This window comes from Solea senegalensis, unplaced genomic scaffold (genome assembly GCF_019176455.1).
Source record: "Solea senegalensis isolate Sse05_10M unplaced genomic scaffold, IFAPA_SoseM_1 scf7180000014331, whole genome shotgun sequence".
Taxonomy (NCBI): Eukaryota; Metazoa; Chordata; class Actinopteri; order Pleuronectiformes; family Soleidae; genus Solea; species Solea senegalensis.
In genome coordinates, this window is record NW_025321024.1 from 56,234 (window position 1) to 76,456 (window position 20,223).

General features: G+C 41.7%; 1 protein-coding gene across 1 annotated transcript; it reads left to right on the forward strand.

Moving 5' to 3' along the window:
- Window positions 1–350: 350 nt before the first annotated feature.
- LOC122761108 (DNA repair protein XRCC4-like) lies at window positions 351–20,200 on the forward strand. Its single transcript, XM_044016308.1, has 7 exons — window positions 351–431; window positions 4,141–4,282; window positions 4,860–5,050; window positions 13,579–13,745; window positions 15,170–15,301; window positions 16,479–16,624; window positions 19,468–20,200. Exons 2-7 carry the CDS (start codon window positions 4,141–4,143, stop codon window positions 19,629–19,631), a joined length of 942 nt encoding a protein of 313 aa, XP_043872243.1. The 5' UTR covers window positions 351–431; the 3' UTR covers window positions 19,632–20,200.
- Window positions 20,201–20,223: the final 23 nt, after the last annotated feature.

Here is a 20,223-nt window from a genome sequence, read left to right on the forward strand (position 1 = left end):
GAAAGAATAGTTTTCTGTTTTTACACTTTAATAAGCAGCCATAATCATACATTCACTGATATCATTGAAACGATTAACCGCTCTTTCATGTCCATCTCGTCGCCTGAAACGGGCGCGCGCATTCACAGCATTCGTGCGCGTTCGTGACACCTATTTCACCCGACAACAAGAAATACTATTTTCTGATTGGCTGACAGGTTGCTAATTCAACACATGTGTATGAATGGATGACGCAGAGCGCTCTGCCTTCGCCCTCATCCGTTCATAGATTACCAAGCTGTGTGCGGGGACGTGAGAAACGTCACGTGTGGCGCGTGGACCGATCGAAATGCGTGAGACTGTAGTCCTGTGTCGGCTCAGCTGTTCAGCGTCGTCGCCTAGTGATGACGTAATAGTCAGTTGCCGCCGGTCCAGCTGGGAGTCGTTGAAAGGTAAGAACGAAAATACACACAAACACAAGCATAAACACACAAACACACACATAAACACAAACATAAACACAAACACATACATAAACACAAACACAAACATAAATATCCACGCGCGCGGTGTATCTTCTGTGTGTGTGTGTGTGTGTGTGTGTGTGTGTGTGTGTGTGTTACATGTCACCTCCAGTTTAATACAGTTCAGTGTGTACACTACTTATTCCAAGTATTTTATTTTCCTCGTCCTGTGCATGTATATAGTTGTGAAGCAGGTGTGAAACGGATGTTGTTAAAGATAAGGCTGCACAAACATGTGTCCGGCTGAGTGAGGAAGAGTGCCGCTGCTGCTTCTCCTGTACTTACACCTAATAAGAGGTCGTGTGTTCGCGCATTACAGTGCTTACAGAGCTGTGATGACATGGTTGGAAGGTGCTGGAATAATCATTTTCAACACTTTTGTCATTACATGAGCGAATAAAAGCAGTGTTTAACAATGACATAACTGTCAGTGTAGCACAGGGTCTGCACATGTTTGTGTGTAATCAACAGGTAATAAAAGTCCAAATCTGTGTGCTGGCTTTTTGGGAGTGTGTGGTGAAGAGTAGGACTGAACGATTTTGAGTTTTTAATTGCAATTATGCTGATATGATTCGCGATGTCTGAACGAATCATAATTTATACATCATTATTCTCATTTTCACCTGAAAAAAACATATTTAAAATGATTAGTTTGTGATATTTGTGCAGATCAGTAAGAAACAAAGATGTTCTCTTCAGTCTGTAGAAAAAGACGGGTATAGATCAAGACAAAAAATCATCTAAAGTGATATTTTGACACAGTTTGAATAGGTTCATTTCACAAAAACGTATGTATATATATGTATATATATCCAATTTACCTAATCCCCAGATCTGCATGTTTTTGGTCTGTGGGAGGAAACCCAAGCACACATGGTGAGAACATGTGAGAACATGTGACCTCCTGCAGAAAGACCCTGGTTCTGACCGGGACTCGAACCCGGGATCTTCTTGCTAGACCAGCATGTTGTCACAGCATTCAAACAGACCAGGATCCTCGTGCTGAGTGCTAGGATGCCCTCACGACGAGTCGCTGTTTTAAAACAGACAAGGATGTGGTCACAAAGTTAAAATAAATCGGAGTGTGTGAATATTTGTGACGTGTGGACTTCACTCTTTCACTGTGTGTCAGTCCTGTGAGTAATACACAGCTCCCCGTGTCGTCACTTTTGTGGAGCTTTTTTGGCTCCTGGTGGCTGATCCTCATGGAGACCCTGACGGTTTGAAAGCTCATTTCTTCCTGTGGGTTCAGTACGTCTTCACTCAATAAGCAGGCACTTCCATGTAACAAGAACCAGACTCAGAAGTGTCCTGCCATCTGCCAGTTGTGGTAAAAACTGGAGGACAAAATAGGACGGGGTAGAGACAGACGAGAGCAGATGTCTAACACTTATATTAAGTCCTGTCAGAGTAGTTGTAAAGACGCTCTTAAAATTTTCATGCTATAACAGGGTTGTTCATACTAGCAGTAAACCTATACTAATATTCATTTGAATCATAATGTAACAATAATGTCAGTCATAAAAGGATCTAGAATCTGTACACAAAAGCACAAACTCTGGGAAACAGCGAGGTAAAGAAAGAGCAGCATCTCCTGTTCTCTGTGTAAATCACAGATACATTCACAGCCCCCACTCTTCAGAGCTTTGGTCATTCTGCTGGATGCTTGGAGCTAGAAGTGTTGGTTGGCACGTGAACAGCAGGCTGCAGACGCCAGGAAAATCATGTAATTACAGGCGTTATGATCGGCGTGCACCTGGTGTAACATACCTCCTTCAAGTGTGTGCACGGCCTTTCTTCGAGTGTTCCACTGTTTTGGGTCAGGTCTGTGGTTAGAGACGGCTCGGCTTAGAACAAACAGGTACCTCATTACTTTCACAAAAATCATTAAAAAAAAAAGAAAGAGGTCCCGCTGGAAGTCTCCCAAGTTTCTTAATGCACTCAGTCATGTCCCACTTCTCATGACTTATTGCAGCATTTCTGATCTTATATGATTGACAGTTCTGCAACCCAAAGGATTCTGTGCATCAGCGTAGTATGTTCTTCATAATGCATTAGATGTTTGGTGCACACCGCAACTGCCGTGTAGTATACCAGTTCATACTAGAGCTGCAACAAACGGTTGTTTTCATAATCGATTCATCTGTGATTATTTTCTCGATTAATCGATTGATCGTTTGGTCCATAAAATATCAGAAATCCTTAAAAAATGTTGATCGGTGTTCGTCAAACCTGGAAATGTTGATGTTTTGTCTTGTTTTGTCCACAAACAAAATTATTCACTTTTAATGAGTTCTTTGTTATTCAGAGCAAATAAATTAAGAAAATACTCACATTAAATATTTTTTATTTATTTTTTTAATGTACATTTTTCATATACCTATACATAGATAGGTGTTAGAGAAATGGAACGTGGCACTGCTGAACACTGTTCGATGGTGGACCCTTTTCACTGTCATGAGCCGTGTCTCAGTCCAGGGTCTGGATCCTGTGAAGTGGATCCAGCGTCCAGATGTTGTTAGAAATGCGTCACAGTGCCACGTCACCTCCTTCTCACACATTTTTGAAGGATACATTTGTTTCAGTGAAGTCTGGATAATTATAAACCAAACACAAATTCAAAAAAAGAATAAATACATAAAATAAACTCCAAAAATAACAACATTACAAAAATAAGATATAATCATGATTTAATTATTTATCATTTCAAAGCTTTTTATTCAAGTCATTTCAGCTGATTCTTCAAATTATTGAATTATTTTTTTGTGGATAAAAGAGAAGAATTATGAAACCTTTGTTACATATTGTTGTTAAACTAGAAATAAACAAATTAAATAGCAGATTCCATGTTTGTGACATTTAAGGACAATATAACATTTACTCCAGTATCACATGGAATATTAAAAAAATAATAATATGAACTTAATCACAAAACAAATAAATTGGTACAAAAAAAATCATCAAATTCTTCTACTGTTAGCTCTACAACTATGTTCAAGCATAAAATCCATTTTAAATGTGTTTATTTTACATCAGATATGTGTAAATATTGCAGATTTATGGGAGGTTTTGGCTGATTAAATCAACAGTCAGACTTCGAGGGCCAGGAAAACTGTGATTCAGGACTTTGAACTGTAGAGGGCAGTGTTTGGCCTCTTGGTGTACAGCCTGACAGAATTTAATAGCAGAAGAAGAAGAAGAAGAAGGGAAACCCGTGAAATCATTTTCTCCCTCTCTTGGGAGGATCCAGACCATGGATTGAGACAAGACCATGGTCTCCCTGTCCCTCTTCTTTGGTTTCCTCCCTGTCACGTTCTTCCTCCTTTCTGGTCAGCCTCCTCTCCTCCTTCCTCCTGATGTTGCTGCTCAACCTAGTAAACATGTCTGTTATTTTGGACCTCTTTCAGGCATCTGCGTTGTCTACTGGGAAAATGCCCGATATGCCAGATTACCATTCCAGCCCTGCGTAGCCTCTCTCACTGGAGCACGCACTCATGCTCAAAAATACTGTTGTATATCGTGAAACCGTTAAAATTTACTATGTACTATGAAACATGTTAACAAGAATAAGTGGAAGTAGAGAAAAGCAACAATGAACTGAAAGAACTGAAGCTCCGTGTGTCTCTTTTCTGCAAAGATGCCAACGTCTGTGCAGGAAATTCACATCTCCTCCAAGCCTGACTCCACCTACTTCCTGCGAGTGGACTGGAGTGGGCCAGACCTGGGTTTGGGCTTCCACTTGCTGCTGACTGATGGACAGAATGCATGGAGAGGAGAAGGTAAAGACCTCATGCCGCACGTCGTTGCATGTTTTACACACCTGTCCTGACAGATTTACACTGACCACACACACAAGTGCAGACCTGACGACCCCTTCACACCTCGTCTCAGGTGAAACCAACAACCTTAAATTGGGAGGGGTGAACGATCCGCATTGTTCAACTCAAACGACTCTCGACACTCTAGACAGGCGTCGGCCTCAGAGGTTAAATACCTGGTTTTTACAACCAGCTAGTCTGAACTGAAGAAGGATTAAGAAAGATTAAATAATAATGTCTGTTAAATTCAAATGACTGTGATGATTGTTTTTTATAATTGGGTAGTGGAGGCGCGCAGGTGGTCAGAGAGTCAGAATTCCTCCGGCAGGTGATAGAAGTTTTTATTGGTTAAAATCAGTTTGTGTCCTCATGAGCTCTGTTTCAGTGAAAGGTCCATGTGTTATACTTGTGCACAGCACAGTCAGCACTGAATATGTGTCATTGCCTCATATATCCACACACAAAACCCGAACCATCCCTTTAATAATATCACGTGTTGTGTGATGTTCACGCTGCATGTGTTGTGTTCTGTGTGCAGTGAGTGAGGCGGCTGTGTCTGGTGAGGCAGAGGAGCTGGAGATGCAGAGGGAGCGGTACATCCAGGACCTTCAGCAGGCGCTGGCTGGGACTGAGAGCTCTGACTGCTACAGCTTCACCCTGACGCCATCTTCTCCAAACCACAGCTCCACTGTTACACTGGGATACGAGAAGGTGCAGAAGGACATCTCAGTGAGTATTACACTGACATGCAGTCCAAAATCCCACAGTCTCCCTAATGGTTTGTTCTACTGTTCGCGCTTCATCCCACTTGCGTCCCGTTCGGACCTAGACCTTGGTGTTTTGGATGGTCAGATCTGGTGAGTCTCTCAGTTGGAACACAAGTCTCACCTTCTCCTTCTCCTAGCGTGAGAATGTTTCTGGCAAACAGTGTCACATTGGAAAGGCATTGTGGGAAGCTGAGCCATTTGGCCACAGATCTTGAATTTCCTTCGGGAGGCAGCTCTGGTCGATTTTGTCCAGGCCGCCCACAAGCTGTGATGTCACAGTGTCAACCATGTTCTTGTCGGACAAGAAAAACCTTCCCCTCTGACGGATGGTCTGTCTTCTCTTTTTGAATAAATTTTATCAATAAAGCACATTTAAAAAAACAACAGTTGACCAAAGTGCTTGACAATAGTATTACAAATATTAAACAGATGTAAAAACAAACAAAAATAAATAAATAAAATCATATAAAAGACATGAAACACGTGAGTAGACGCGACATCTCATCCATGAGACTCCCGCTGTCTCAAATGCAGAGGAGAACAGATGAGTCTTTAACAGAGATTTAAATATTGACACTGAAGGAGCCTGTCTAAGAGAGTGACAGCTCTGATCCATTCGGTTCCATTTGGTTGGAATGGCTTGAGTTTTCCCAGACAGCACTGATCAGCCAACACAGTAGCTTCAGTAGCTCAGGGCAGTTGTTGTATACCCGATATGGGATGCCATTCGGGCCAGGTGCTGATGCGGCTCTTGCCCGCTCTACCACCTGCTTGACTTCAGGCCATTTTGGCACGAGGTGATGATTGGAGCTGATGTTTCGGGAGGGTTGATCCAAGAGCTACATCCTTTGATGAAGTCCTCCAGCTCCTGCTCTGTTACCTTCAGTGTTACAGATTTATTGTCTTTCGCCTTGCCGTGGTGGATATGCAGGTCAAGGTATGTTGCCACGTTGTTTCCACCCACAGCCGCATTCTCTGGTGACCCCTTGGTCTTTTGTCATTGTTGTGTGATTCATTGTCCGTCCTGATTGGTCCATCTTGCATCTTGACGGTGGACTGTCGGGTTGTCTTTTCCTTGTTCTGCTTGTAGTCGGTGTAGGTGGATGGGAATGTACTGATGTTACATAGCCATGTGGAGTGGGTAACCCACCATTCCGACCCTGGGGCAGTCTCTTCCTTGGACATAAAATGTCATCACAGTCAGTCTTTTTTTGTTTTTTCTTGTTTATAAAAAACAAAAAAAAACAAAAAGCGTCTGCCGCCATGTTAAATGTTTTGACTGTACATCATCAAAAACAAATGATTCCAATTTCGACAAACATGTTTCCTGATGGAAAAAAACATGCCCAACAGTAAAATAAAGCAGAGAATATACAGTATTATCAGTAGATAATATTTGTAGATTTAAGCGGGGTAGATTTTTTAGTTCCCTTGTTGTTAAGAGTCTAAAATCTGCTGGTTTGTTTGTAGTGTGTGTGTATTCATGTCGCAGGGCAGTCAGTGCTGTGTCCAGTTCCCGAGAAAACCACACGTCATAAAGTGTGAACTACTTAAAGAATAACAATGTGACATGTTCTGGTTTGTGTGCTTGTTGTTGTGTAACAGTGATGAATTCCGCAACCAGATGGTGTTTGTCCATTCCTGTTCATGAGACCATCAACTGTGTGGATTCCTTAACCTTTGTTGCCACTTGAGTTATGACAAAATGGAAATGTGTGTCTGTTGCGGTAAAAGGGAAATGAATGTAAATTCCTTGAGCAAGAAACGTTTTCAGAGAGAAGTGTGCTGTGATGTGTCATCAGGGATTTCACCATAAAACTCATCAGTCATAAAAGTAGGGGTGTGATGACAGGCTTTCTGTTAATGCCTACTTGCTGCCCCTCTCAAGAACAGATTCACACACATGTGCAGGTGTTACCTGAGTTGATTAGCATACCAAACAGGTGTGTTTGAGTCATGCTTGTTTTTTTTTTTATGTTCTCTGTGCAACACTGTATGTGTTTTTGATCACTGAGACATTTGAAAACAATGAGGTACATGCAAAGATATTTCCTTATCATAATTAGTCTAGCGAGGTGAATGCTGGGTAAGCATTCACACTATTCTGAGGGGTACCGTAAGGTGTCATTAGCATCTCCCCAATGACCTCAACTCCTTCTACACCAGATTTGAGATCAACAACCGGTACCGGGGGCAGCGTTACACGCAGCAACAAACACGCCATAAAGCCATGTCTAACTTTAATAAATACAGAAAGATCAGAAACTTGGATAAAAGCTCATAAAAAACATTGTTATGTTCAACCAAACACAGTTAAAACACCGTTTTTTTATTTACATGCCATGGTGATGACCACCGAAAACTCACAGGAAAGGTAGAATGATCGGCACATGATGGTGAGGAGAGCAGGGATGGGAGAGAGTAGATACTGTATATTCCAAGTTGGACATGCTTGGTGCTCTCTTCTAAAGCTTTTCTGGCTGTTTAAGGCCACTTTTTAGGATGAGGTGCCAGGTTAGATGAGGTTAGTAGCATGCACGATTAGAACTGAAAGCTAAGAAGCCTGGACATCACTAACAACACTGTGTGTGTAAACACGTAAGCTCAATACAATATTTCACAAGTAGCCAAGTCATGTGATGCTATGCTAGGCCCAGTTATGTTAGCAAGTCTTTGAAAGATGCAAGAAGAGTCCTTTTGAGGTGCTATCTGTTGGTCCAGGAACTGTATATGGTTGACCAAGTTTCTGGTGTATGTTGCTCAGGTTCATCCTTACAAAGCTAGCGAGTTAGAGCGAACTTGGCTCTGGATCCTTGGTTGATCCTGAGGCAGGTTCTTGTGTCACTGTCTCTGATGGGAGCATAACGGGCTGCTTTGAGCAGGCCCGCTTGGAGATCAGCAGAGAGGGTTCTTATTTAGCTCTGTACTGAATGATCTTTAGTTGAAGAGCCATTGTCGAGAGGTGTCTGTGTCCTTCCTCCACCCAGAAGGACAGAGGAGAGAAGAGGAGTCAGTGTCCTCTGGAGAGATGGAGAAGAGAAGAGAGTGAGGAGGAGGGGAAACCTGGCTTTGAGTTGTTGGAGACACCTGAGGTCACATGTCACAAAGTGACCACTGAGGTGGGTTTCACGCTCATGTGTGAAAGATAAGGGAGATCCTGAGATACAGCTATTTGGCTCTCGCTGTCTTTGAGCAAAGGGCCATGTGGTCTCCATCCAAGATGCATGTGACAGGATCTTGAATGAGCCGATCCCCAACATTACATAACAGTGAAAACTGCTGAGACCACACATTCTTCTGGGATAAATTTGTGTAACTGTTACAAGTCCTAGCATTTCGCATGTAGAGTTAAATTTATAATTTAGATTTACATTCATTTAGCATATGTACCGAGATAACAGTCGTTTACAACATGCTTTTCACATAAACTTCTGTCTTAGATCACAGGAAAATTGGGTATATGATATATATATATATATGTTAAAAAAAAATATGAACTAAATAGTCAAAAACGACTTTTCTGACTATTATTCTAAAGGTGTAACCACATTTTCAGTATTTGTGAGTTTTTCTGTAAAAAACAAAGTGGGATGAGTTTCACAGCAACGTTTTGGCAGTAATAACTAGACATTTTCACAGCACAATATGTTCCTGCCTGCTTTATAAAGAACATTCAAGGTTCAAAGTAAATTTTTCTTTATTGTCATTTACATGTTTGAACATGAAAATTAAATTTGTTCTCATAATATTAATAATATTACCAACAAAAGCCAACAATAAAAATAATAAATAATATTATATTATATTAAATAATAAATAATAAATAAATAACTTAAAAGCATGTCTCTAATAAATAACTCTGGAGCAGCAATTAAAAGAGCAGCAAGATAAAAACAATCATAGCAGCACAGCAGTGCAGAGCAGTGTAAGTACATTCAATGAGGCAGGAGTTCACCAGCTGGTTTGAGCCTTGTTGGGTCAACAGTTTATGGGCCGAGTGGGTGGGGTTCCTCCATGATGTAGGCTTTACTGCTCCTGCACCTGCTCACATGTTTTTCCATAATGAAAGGGAGGCTGGTGCAAGCTTTTTACAAAGCTGTTCCCGTACCAAGTGGTAGTGGGGAAGGTAAGTGTACTCTCTACCACACACCTGTGGTCAGCACTGGTGTGTCAAGACTGGCCTCTCTCAGACCTTCTGAGGAAATAGGTTCTTCATGTTGTTGGCGGTGTCTGTGGTCCACATCAGATCCCTGGAGATTTCATAGCTGTTCCTCCGACGAACAAGGGAGAGGAGGCGTGACCTTTCCTCTTAAAAGTTCACAACTAGCTCCTTTGTCTTCCCCACATTGATGCAGAGGTTATTCTCCCCACACCAGTCCACCAGATCTTTCACTCTCTACTGGTGCATGGACTCTTCATTTTTGAAGAGTCAGTCCCACCGTTGCCTTGTCATCAGCAAATGTCACATTATGGAAGCCCAGGTGTTTAGCTGAGCAGGCACATTTGAATAGTGTGTACTGTATAGCAGATGGTTCAAGACGCAACCCTGGTTGAGCGAGTGTTCAGGGTGATGGGGCAGGACGAGATGCCATTGGATTTCATGGTCTGTGGCTGGTGTGTCAAAATGTCCAGGACCCAGTTGCAGGGGGAAGGTTAATAGTCTGAGCAGCAGTAGTTTGTTGGCCAGTATCTGAAGGCACATCCCAATTCCATAGGTGGGAGAGAGCAGGCAACACTGTTCAATGCACAGCAGTTCTTCCTGTTGGCATACTGGTGTGGGCCCAGAATAATGTCCGGGTTACTCTGTTCCCGCTCAAAGCATTTCATAACTATCGAGGTGAAAGCTACCGGGCGATTGTCATCCATGCTTTTTACTGATGCACTCTTGGACACGGGAAGTGATGGTTAGAAGTCCTGGAACTGATGACAGAAGGCAATACTCCTTTATACATGACTGGATAGATGCTGCGTTGGAGTTCAGAACAACAGCTTGTTGTTCAAGGTGCAATGTGTGCCAATTGTGCTTTGTTTTCCAGCATAAAGGAGTTGTGCGCTCCACATAGCTATTTGTCTGACACAAAAAAAACTTGCAAGGTCAGAATTTATTAATATAGAACATTTTAAAACAGCCTATGAAATATGAAGCAAATATGTCATCTGTTACTGAAAAACATCCCATCTGTACAAATGCAACTTTGGCTTAATCGTTTGTGTTTTACCAACGTGTCCTCGTATTGGATCAGGCTTATCTAATACTTTCAGCTATGTCATCTATGCTGTAAGTGTTTGGCTTCTTTTGTGCGTCAGTGTCACCGTTTTCTAAATAATTCAACCTAAGGCAGTAGCCAGGCTTGCCAGTGCACATGTCTGCTGTCTGCTCTAGTCCTCAACAGAACCCTAGTGTCAGGTAGAGTGTAAAAAATTCTCAAATTTTAGCCATTAAGGACGTCAACATGACAAAAACAGAGGAAAATGGAGGTGAGGAAAAGCCTCCTGTTACAATGGCGGCTACTGCAAATATAAGTGTGATACAGACAGCCAAGCTGCTGCTGATAATAATAGCTGTATAGTTCCTTGCTTTTTTGTCCAACCACTTGACGGTTTGTTTCTGTATGCTGCTAGCAATGATGTCCTCCACACCCATGTCTTCCATTATCAGCATGGTTTTCATCTTGTTGCCAAAGATTTTCTTAAGTTCTCTAAAGACGTCGCGAGCCACCAGCTTGTACTTGCCGATGCTTGGCATGCGCTCCACTGGATGTTTGAATTTTTCCACTGTGCAGAACACCAGACGTTCAACATGCTTGGCCGTCAACTCGGCAGGAACGTCACATAGTATGCCAGCCTTGCAGAAGACATGGTGGATTGTCATAATAAGGTACAGATAAAGCTCCGGCTTCTCTGTTAGCGCCGCCTCCACATCAATAGTCACGACCACTGATTCCTCCTTAGCAGTGGGGTTTTCTGTGTCACCCTCACCAGTGGGGTTCTCTGTTTCCCCCACACCACTCTTCTTTGTTTCACCATCCCCAGTTTTGCAAACACCTGTGTTCACAGTATGATTGTTAATGCTCGCCGCGTCATCGCCCCCCTCACCAGAGAGGTTCACCATGTTGTTATCCCCCTCTTCAGTGGATTTCCCCTCATGATCTCCCTCGCCACTCGGTGTCCCAGAATTGTCGTCCCCCTCACTAGCAGGGTTTTCAGTGCCCTCCTCCTCCTCCTCATCCTGACATAACACATATGCTGTACCTTCCATGTTCTCCTCAATAGTACTGTTTTGATCCTCTTGGTCTGTGTCCATTTTCTTCTTCTATGGCGTTCTCCAAAGATATCTTCTTTTTTGGTGTTTTGCATCAGCCGGACTTGTTGCATGACTTCCGCTGAATTGCCTTTCATGAAGATTGGATATGCCTTTTATCTTTTACGTTAAACATATGTGATGTCATTTTATGATCATTAAATGTGACATCATTAAATTTTGGCATTATGACATAATTGAATGATTTCTTAGAAGAGCTCATTGGAATTATTTGAGTCAAAGGATCGTCTGCCTCCATCTTGCCCTATCCTTGTGTGTCTCTTGCTACTGCACCAATCCTCAAGTCCTCCTTCACACCATCCGTGAAGCTTTTCTGTGGTCTCCCCCCTTTCCTACTGCCTGGCAGATCTTTTGTCTAATATAATCTCTATCCCTGCCCTGCATGTGTCCAAACCATCTCAACCTTGCCATCTACGTGTGCCCAATAGTTATTATGCAACTAAATGAAAAATTCTTCCCATCTCACTTGTTTATTTTAGTTTATCAGAGCAAGAACATCAATAAGCAACTCAAAATGTGAAAAATAATCACAACCCTTCTTTTCAATAACTGTCACAAGCGTCCATCCATGGAAACTGTTTCCTAATCTGCTGATCGGCATTTTGTGCAGCAGCATCCACAGCCTCCCAAATGCTGCACAAAGAGGTGTATGTTCTTCCCTCACTGTAAATCCCATGTTAAGAAGAGCCCGCATATTCTCAATAAGGTTAAGGTCAGGTGAGCAAGGGGGCCATGTCAATATTCTGTCATCTTGTAGGCCTTTGCTGTCTGGACACACAGTGGAGTACTTGGATGCATACCGTAGTTGCATCCATTTTCTACCGCTTATCCGAGGTCGGGTCGCGGGGGTAGCAGCTTGAGCAGAGAAGCCCAAACATCATCCAGCTCTTCTCAGGCCAACCGAGAGACAGTCTCTCCAGTGAGTCCTGGGTCTTCCCCGTGGCCTCCTCCCAGTGGGACATGCCCGGAACACCTCACCAGGGAGGCGTACAGTATGTAATTGTTGAATTATGTAAACTTTTTGCCTACTTCTTGGTGTCCATGCCATCAGGACTTCTACCATCATCTGTAGGCTAAACATAGGAGCTTATTGATGCATGTAATTCTTAGTGGCTCTACCACTCTTTTATTATACACACTGCAGATTAGAATGCTGACAGAGAGGGAAATTTTTTTGAAAAACCCTGGTGGCAACGACTTCAGAAGCAGAAGATGGTTGGGAGTCAGTGCTTCTAAATAATTTGGGTCATTGAATGCCTTTTATTATTATTAGAAGAAACCCTGTCTTGTGGAAGATCTGCCATCCGTTGTTGACCAGACACACCATGAAGCCTACGACAAACAACACACTGCCAAAGAATCTTCCACAAAGCAACACTAGCACCAGGGACCCATGTCTCCTTGCACAGCTCCGAAAGCATGTGGTTCCGCCCTCCATGCCCTGTGACTTCATGTATATGACGGAGCAAAAGATTGGCGACATGAAGATCCATATCCAAAATAGGAGGATGTTTTGCTTCATCTGCCACAGCTGCTCTACTAAGCTTTGCTTAACCTTCCTTAAGTTTGGGATCAAGTCTGTAGAGATGGCTGGACGCCTTTCTGCAGACTAGTTATCTCCTCATGAAATATTTCTCCTTGACAAAAGGAGACAATAGCGGCTTCTGCATTGTCAAACTCATCATCAGAAAGAGGATGTTTCCCCACTAACACGTTTGAGGGAAAACTTTGTCTCCCAAGGGAAGATGGTCTTTATGTGTAAGTGGCTGGATCCAAAACTTAACATGGGAAGATAAATATGCTAGTACACTGTTTAAGCTGAATGAAGCCTGTTTTTAACATTAACCCTGGAGGACACGACTGTGTAATAAATCACGTGTTCACCATTCACGCAAATCAGAAAAGCCCTTTAATCATAGGTTTAAATGGGTTTTTGATCAGTGGGAATGTGTTTACTTGGCATTCACTGCAGGGTCAGATGAATGACTGGTGTTGTTTTCTTCTTCCAAATGGTTTTGTTTCTGGAGCTTTCTTGACATCACAACTCACACACGGGTTGTTGGTGAGAAATGCTGAAAATAAAATATATGATTTATGAGGTAAAGGCAAATTTTGACCTTTATTGTTTGGATTTTATGATTTTTTTGATGAATTTTTCACTTTTCCAGTTTAGGCTGGGTTCTGTGTTCCTGGTATCCATCCCAGAGCCGGCAGGGGCTGTGAGGGAGTTACTGATCCACACTCTGCAGAGGGGAAATACACTGGAGCACCAGAACCAGAGCCTGGAGGACAAAAACTGGAGACTGAGACAAGAACAACAGCGCATCACTGCAGAGTAAACACACACAGAACACCACAAACTAGCAGCCACAGGGTGACTTCAGAGTGTGATGGTATAAGTCTAGCAATGTCTTTGTCCGTGGTTCCACCAAGTCGAACGATTCAGTATAGTACGTATGTTTTTGCATTTCTATTAGGAATAGTACCAAAATAACTGGAGTCAAATGGGACGGTCAACTGAATGGGCGACAGAGAAATGTCTCTTCCTTTGTGATAGATGTAAATAATCCCATGGAATTCGAGATAAATGCCTGCAGTCTATTCTCATACAAAGTGTGACGTCATGTTGAGACAAGCAGCCAGAAACCGAGCAGGAAAAAAAGGTCCCTTTTTTTTGCCAGAATACAACAAAAACGCATTAAAGCCAGGAAAAACATGATCACTGAATAAGTCAGTCTTTGAGTCATTGGAATTAAAACTAAGGAACTATAGTACAACACACAAAGGTTGAAATCTTTTAGTTTCATTTCCCTGAAAATTCATCACAGGGTCCTGAGTTATTACCCAATTGTGTGGTAATAACTCAGGATTTCGGAAGCTTTTTGGTGACTCGTAGGTCTCTCCACTGTGGAAACCCCAAACCAATATTAGCTCTGGTCTTCTGTGTCTCCTTGTTTGAAGACCTACTAGCCAAAAATGAGGTAGTAAATTCAGATTCTCCTTCAGCACTCCTTCACAGTGTTGTTACTTGCTTGTGTCAAGTGGAACTTGTAATTAGGACACACAAACCATTGAGGTCCAGTGGGTAATATTTAGGAGGGTTTATTGGTAGCATGTTTGTATGTGTGCAATCGCTTCAAAATAAAGAGTTCTCAAGTACTAAGTACTTTACAGAAGCTGCCTTCTTGCACCACCATGTTTCTAAAGTAGTATGAACAGACAAACCTGACAAAAGAGTGTGAGTTTTACATTTTGAAGCAGAACTTTACTGTTGGGCATGGCCAAGGAGAACCGAGGCAACATCAAGACGGTGCATGCCCGTCTTGCCACCCCCAATTCTGAAGATCAGTCTATAAGATGACACATATAATCACCTGTTTATTGAATTTTTATGAGATAAAGGAAGACAAAAACTCTTCATCTGCTTGTTCATTGTTTATATTTTGGTTTACAACATTGAAACTAGCTTAATTTCTACAATAACGTCTTCCCCAAACAATCAGGGAATGAGACTGCAGATTGTAACAGAGGACTTCTCTTTCCTAAGTGTGTCAGGGAACTGCGGTGGCCTTTACATTCTAGAGAGGATGCCATTCCTTCTCTGCTTGCGTAGTAAGCTTCCGCATCAATCTGGTTTGTCTGTTCGGGCTGCTGTAGAAACGGCTGTTTTGTCTACATGCTTGCTTCATCGCAGGTATAAAGAAAATAAACATGTGTGACACACTTTTAGACTTGTTTTTGTGTTTCTTTATTTCTCAGACTGAAGCGATATGCCCGTGGTAAGGAGGACTTAGAGGCCGAGCTCTATTCACAGTTTGTCCTCATCCTGAATGAGAAGAAAGCAAAGATCCGCAGTCTGCAGGAAACTGTCTCACACTTGCAGCCATCCAGGTTTGACGCTCGCTCTGTGTCGAAGTCATTCTCTTTTTCATGTTCTTTGGTTTCTGACAGCCTGAGCTTGAGTCACTGTGTTTTTAGGTTGTTTGTCTGCCGTGTTCTTTAAAATATGATACCTCCAATCTTTTTCACACTGCGGTTCCAGACTCTGAAGCTGTTCTATCTGAACCTGGACCTCGAACTGATAAAACATTGATCGTTTCTGTGATTTGATGGAGAAAAGCAAAGGAAAATCAGACGATCAATCAGAAAAAAAAAACCTACCAACTTTATATGGCAAGATCTGAACAGAAAAAAGTAGATGGAAGGTTTGTAATCTGGAGTTTTTAATGAACAAGTAATGACACAAAATTCACATTTTCCCTTTCTAAACTAAGTCATTGTAGCTAATGAGAAACAAATATGACTTAAGTGCTGTGAACGGTTAAAAGTAGCAGTATTTGTAGGGTGACAGCCATCTTGGAATCCCATATTGGGGTTGGTGCGGAGTTTCCACGTCGGGAATTCAGATTTCCGGCTACGTAAGGTGTGAGGTAGCTCAGTGGTTAAGACCGGTACTCTGTGTGCAAAAGACTTCATGGTTGCAAATTCAACTCCACCCCTGGCAGGTTGTACTCAATTCCCTTGTAAGTCACTTTGGATAAAAGCGTCTGCTAAATGACAAGTAACGTAATATGGAACACACCAAGGCATTCTACTTTTTGTGTCTTAACCCAAACCAGATGTTTGTATTCCTCTGTCCCTGCCATGTTTAAATGAGTTTGCTGTAAGTGCAGTTTAAATCATGTCAATTCATACAAAGTTTCATATAGTTAAATATAAGCATAGCCAGTGTGCATATTCATACTCAAGCTCACATTACAGTAAAACAACTGGAAAATGTGTTTGCACTAGAAACACAGCTCTCAGTCTCTCATGCTCACCTGACAGAGAAAGTAATGTGATGTGATACTATTGTATCAATCACATATTTTTTTTATTATTATTTTTTTTTTTATTTACATTTTTTTAAATAATAATAATAATAAAAATATATATCATTTTTTTTTAAAGTACAAAAAATAATACAAAAATAAATAAAATTAAATTAAAATTAAAAAATATTATTGTATTTCTAAACTCAAATCGTTGAGGCAAAACACTGATGCAGCATTTCTGGTGTCTGTTGTAGGAATTCTGATGGTCAAGATAAAAGGGATCCAACAAAGTCAGAGCAGAAAACAGGTGATGAAGAGGAGGACAATGAATATGGGGGGAGCACTGATGAAGAGCCTGAAGAAGTGAAGATGACCCCAGCTGCCGCTTCACAGTCCTGTGGTAAGACAGTTTGGCTTTATGATTATATGAGGTGCTGATGCTGCGTCAGCATCTCATACGACTATTGCAGAGACGTAGGAGGAGCTGCTGGTGATATGTAAATTTGAGGGGTCAGCACTGTTGCCTCAAAGCAAGAAGGTTGCTGGTTCAAATCCTGGTCCAAGAGCTGTGTGTGTTCTGTTGTTGTGTGTCCAGAAACATGCATGCAACATTCAAACACTGTACCAAAGTACCAAAATAATATATTTGAAGTTCCTGATGGAAGCAAGAGTGGATAAACATCTCCTTTGTTCTGTGATGTAAAATTGCAGATTTTATATGGACTGTGGTGCAAGAGAGTGAGCTGTTTACAAAAGGAACACAAACTTGACATCCCAGCCGGAAAAGGCTGTCTAATGGTGTGATAAAGTTTTTAAAGAGAATTAGCCTCCGTGTCTCCAAGAGACGGTGATGTGTGCAGCAAAAACAGACACAAACATACTGGACTATTCCTTTAAAATGAATGAATGAATGAAAACCGATTGCCTCACAGTTATTTTTGCCGTCAAGATTCCGTAGGAAGGGGAGACTTTTCCAGAAACCATAGTTCCAGGACTTTGTTTTGGTAGTCATGACGTACTGTAGTCTCTGTGTAAATCAAAAATAATGACAGTTAGCGAGTCTCGAGTACTCAGACTGGAATGTTAACGGATCAGCTGCAGAGAGCTCTTTATTCTGACATTTGAACAGGTTAGTCAGCATTAAATCACAGCATGTTCTGGGAAGGGAAACACCTGCCGTGACGTCACTATTTTATTTATCCCCCCCAGGGAAACTCTGCATTTAACCCGTACTCTACCTGGTTTCAGTGCCAGGGGAGCAATGGGGGTTTGGGTAGGTTGCTCAGGGATACCTGAGACCTGGTGGAGATTTGAACTGGCAACCCTCTGGTTACAAGTGCCTCTAATTTGACTGGACTAAGTTGACTGGTCCAAGTATTCACTGGCAGGAAATGGATTTATTGAATGAGGTGTGTCAGGTGACGATATGCCTCCTTTCAGCTTGTTAATATCTGCCATTTTCCAGTCGACCTTTTACATCCCAGACAAACCTAAACATTGTCTAATTGTATTTTTAGTGTTTTATGTTCTCTTTTTTCATTTTTTCCTTGAATGGAAATTAATATTAATGTTGGTGTCAGTGTTAGAGAGGCTTTACAAAGTTTATTAATTCAACTTTATTTTATTTTATTTTATAAGGTCCTTGTTTTAGTTGAACTAATGCAATAATTGAGTTTGTGGTGACTGAGGCATGGACTTTCGTCACTGAGCTGAGCATTAGTGTAGCTTACTAGACAACGCGTCAAACTAATGCTGTACAGTTTCGATTTTAGCTGTCGTCATGGCAGCAGCGTATGTTTGCTCACTGTGTTTTTTTGTGCCTGGAAACTGAGAATGACATCACTGAGGAGTTACATAATGCAGAGCAGCGGCTCTGTGAGCTGACAGCTCAAAACACCTTTAAATACAAGCAGTGAGTGACGCTGGTGCTCCCATGTGACCTGGACAGGATTAATGTGCCGTCATCTCAAGTTTGGATGTATGAGGTGTATTAAAGTAAGATGGATTTTAGCAGAACATAACTTAACTGTCGTACAATTGAGAGTGTTTTTGTTGTTTTTCCTGCTCTCCGTTGATTTTTTCCACTTTCTCACACGTTAAATTGTCCACTCTGTGTTTGTCTGGACTTTTTGTGATGAACGTGCTCCTGTGTCCTGGGGCCTTCCCCTTTTTCTGATGAGGAAAATCTTGAAGAATTTGTGTTTTTTCTGTTGCTATTGGGGATGAACCGATACAACACTAAGGACTTTCAAATGTCAACTGGTTTTAAAAACATGGGAGGCCACAGGCACCATGACAGACGTAACAGATGTTTTAAAATATTTTAATCTTGATAAAACACAGACTAGTCTAGACTCAAACAATCTCACTGTGGTGATTCCAGTGATTTGTGATGTCACAGAAACTTGTGATCAAATGCAACTTCAAAGTGAAAAACAAACATGGAGGCCGCTAGTAGATCGTAGATCTTGTGCATGATGTTTCCATTGTAATAAGCAAAAGAACAGAGACGTGTGGATGAAGTAAACATTCTGGATTGCCTTTATTCTATAAAATGATCTTATGACGGCTATATTTCATCATTCATCAACATCATTCTGCCGTTGCCATGTGAATAAGGACCATTTCAGCCATTTCTCCACACTTAGTTCCTCTTGTACTCTTATCCTGTGAGTCAACTGTTCCATCACATTATAGCTCACTCACATGTTGGTGGGTCTGGTTTGTAATGGCTTTTTTACAGGCTGCTATCATGATTTTGAATAGGTATCTGTCAGCTCTTGACACAATATCTCCTGCCATGTTACCAAAATACAAAACTACACAAGACTCCGTAACCCAGGATAGTGACCATAGCCGAGTGTACGTCGTCCCAAAACTGTAAAATACCAGGGCAAAGCCAAAAGAAGACATGATTTACATGTTCGTATTATTGTTCTCTCCGTGTACGCTGTAGACTGTTGTGTTGCCATATGTGCAACCAATCATCCTCAGAAATATTCACACCTAACTCTTCTTCCCATTTCTGTTCCACATATAAGGTTGTATTTCCCTTACTCGCCATAATTGCTGATTCAGTGCAGATATTACTCTGCATCTCTTTCTGTTTTTTTGGGCTGATAATTGAGCCCAAAAGTGTGAATACTGCATCATGTGGCAAAGTGATGTATGATATATGTCTGTCTCTAAATAAGTGTGCTACTGTGGGGGAAAAAAGCCCTGACTAAATAATGATTTTCACAGTTTCCACTACTCCGAGCCCACTGGACGACCACCTGAAGGACATCACTGATGTGGCCCCCTGTCGCAAACGCCGCTTTCGTCACCTTGGGCCCTCTGACCCTGCGATGAAACGACAAAACCCACAGACCTCCCAAGGGAAGAGGTATGGATGTGATTACCTTTAAAACCATGTAATGCCATTAACATGTGTCTCACTGAGAGTCAGCTTAATGTGAAAAGACGTCTCCTGCTTTATGATGTCACTTAATATCTTTTGTGAAATGGTCTGCCGGCCTTGTAGCTCATAAACAGTTGTCGTATTTATACTTGAATGTGTTGGTGTAGCCAGGGGGTGACATCTGTAAACAACAATAGCACAAAGACACAAATGCACTCTACTGTTAAAAGTTAAAACAGACTTCCCTCTTTTACAGTAGATCTAGAACTGCTTCACTTTCATACTTTCTTCATCAGTTGCTCCTTTTTTTTTCTCGTCTTCTCTCGCTCTGTCCCCTCCCTCTTCCACCTTGTGAATGGGAAAATCAAACATCATAAAAATTCCATGCCATGGAACTCCTTTATGTCGGGCAATTACACCAAATCTGCAGTGGCTCTCTACGAATGTAACCTTTGCACTCAAACATTCACATGGCCGGAGGTTGTTGTTTTGGTAGCTGGTCAAACAATTGTATTCAAGCATCATTGGAAACACCTGTAGACCCTATAATTAGATATGCTGCATTCAAATGGGCTTGTTTGTCATGTTCATGAGACAAG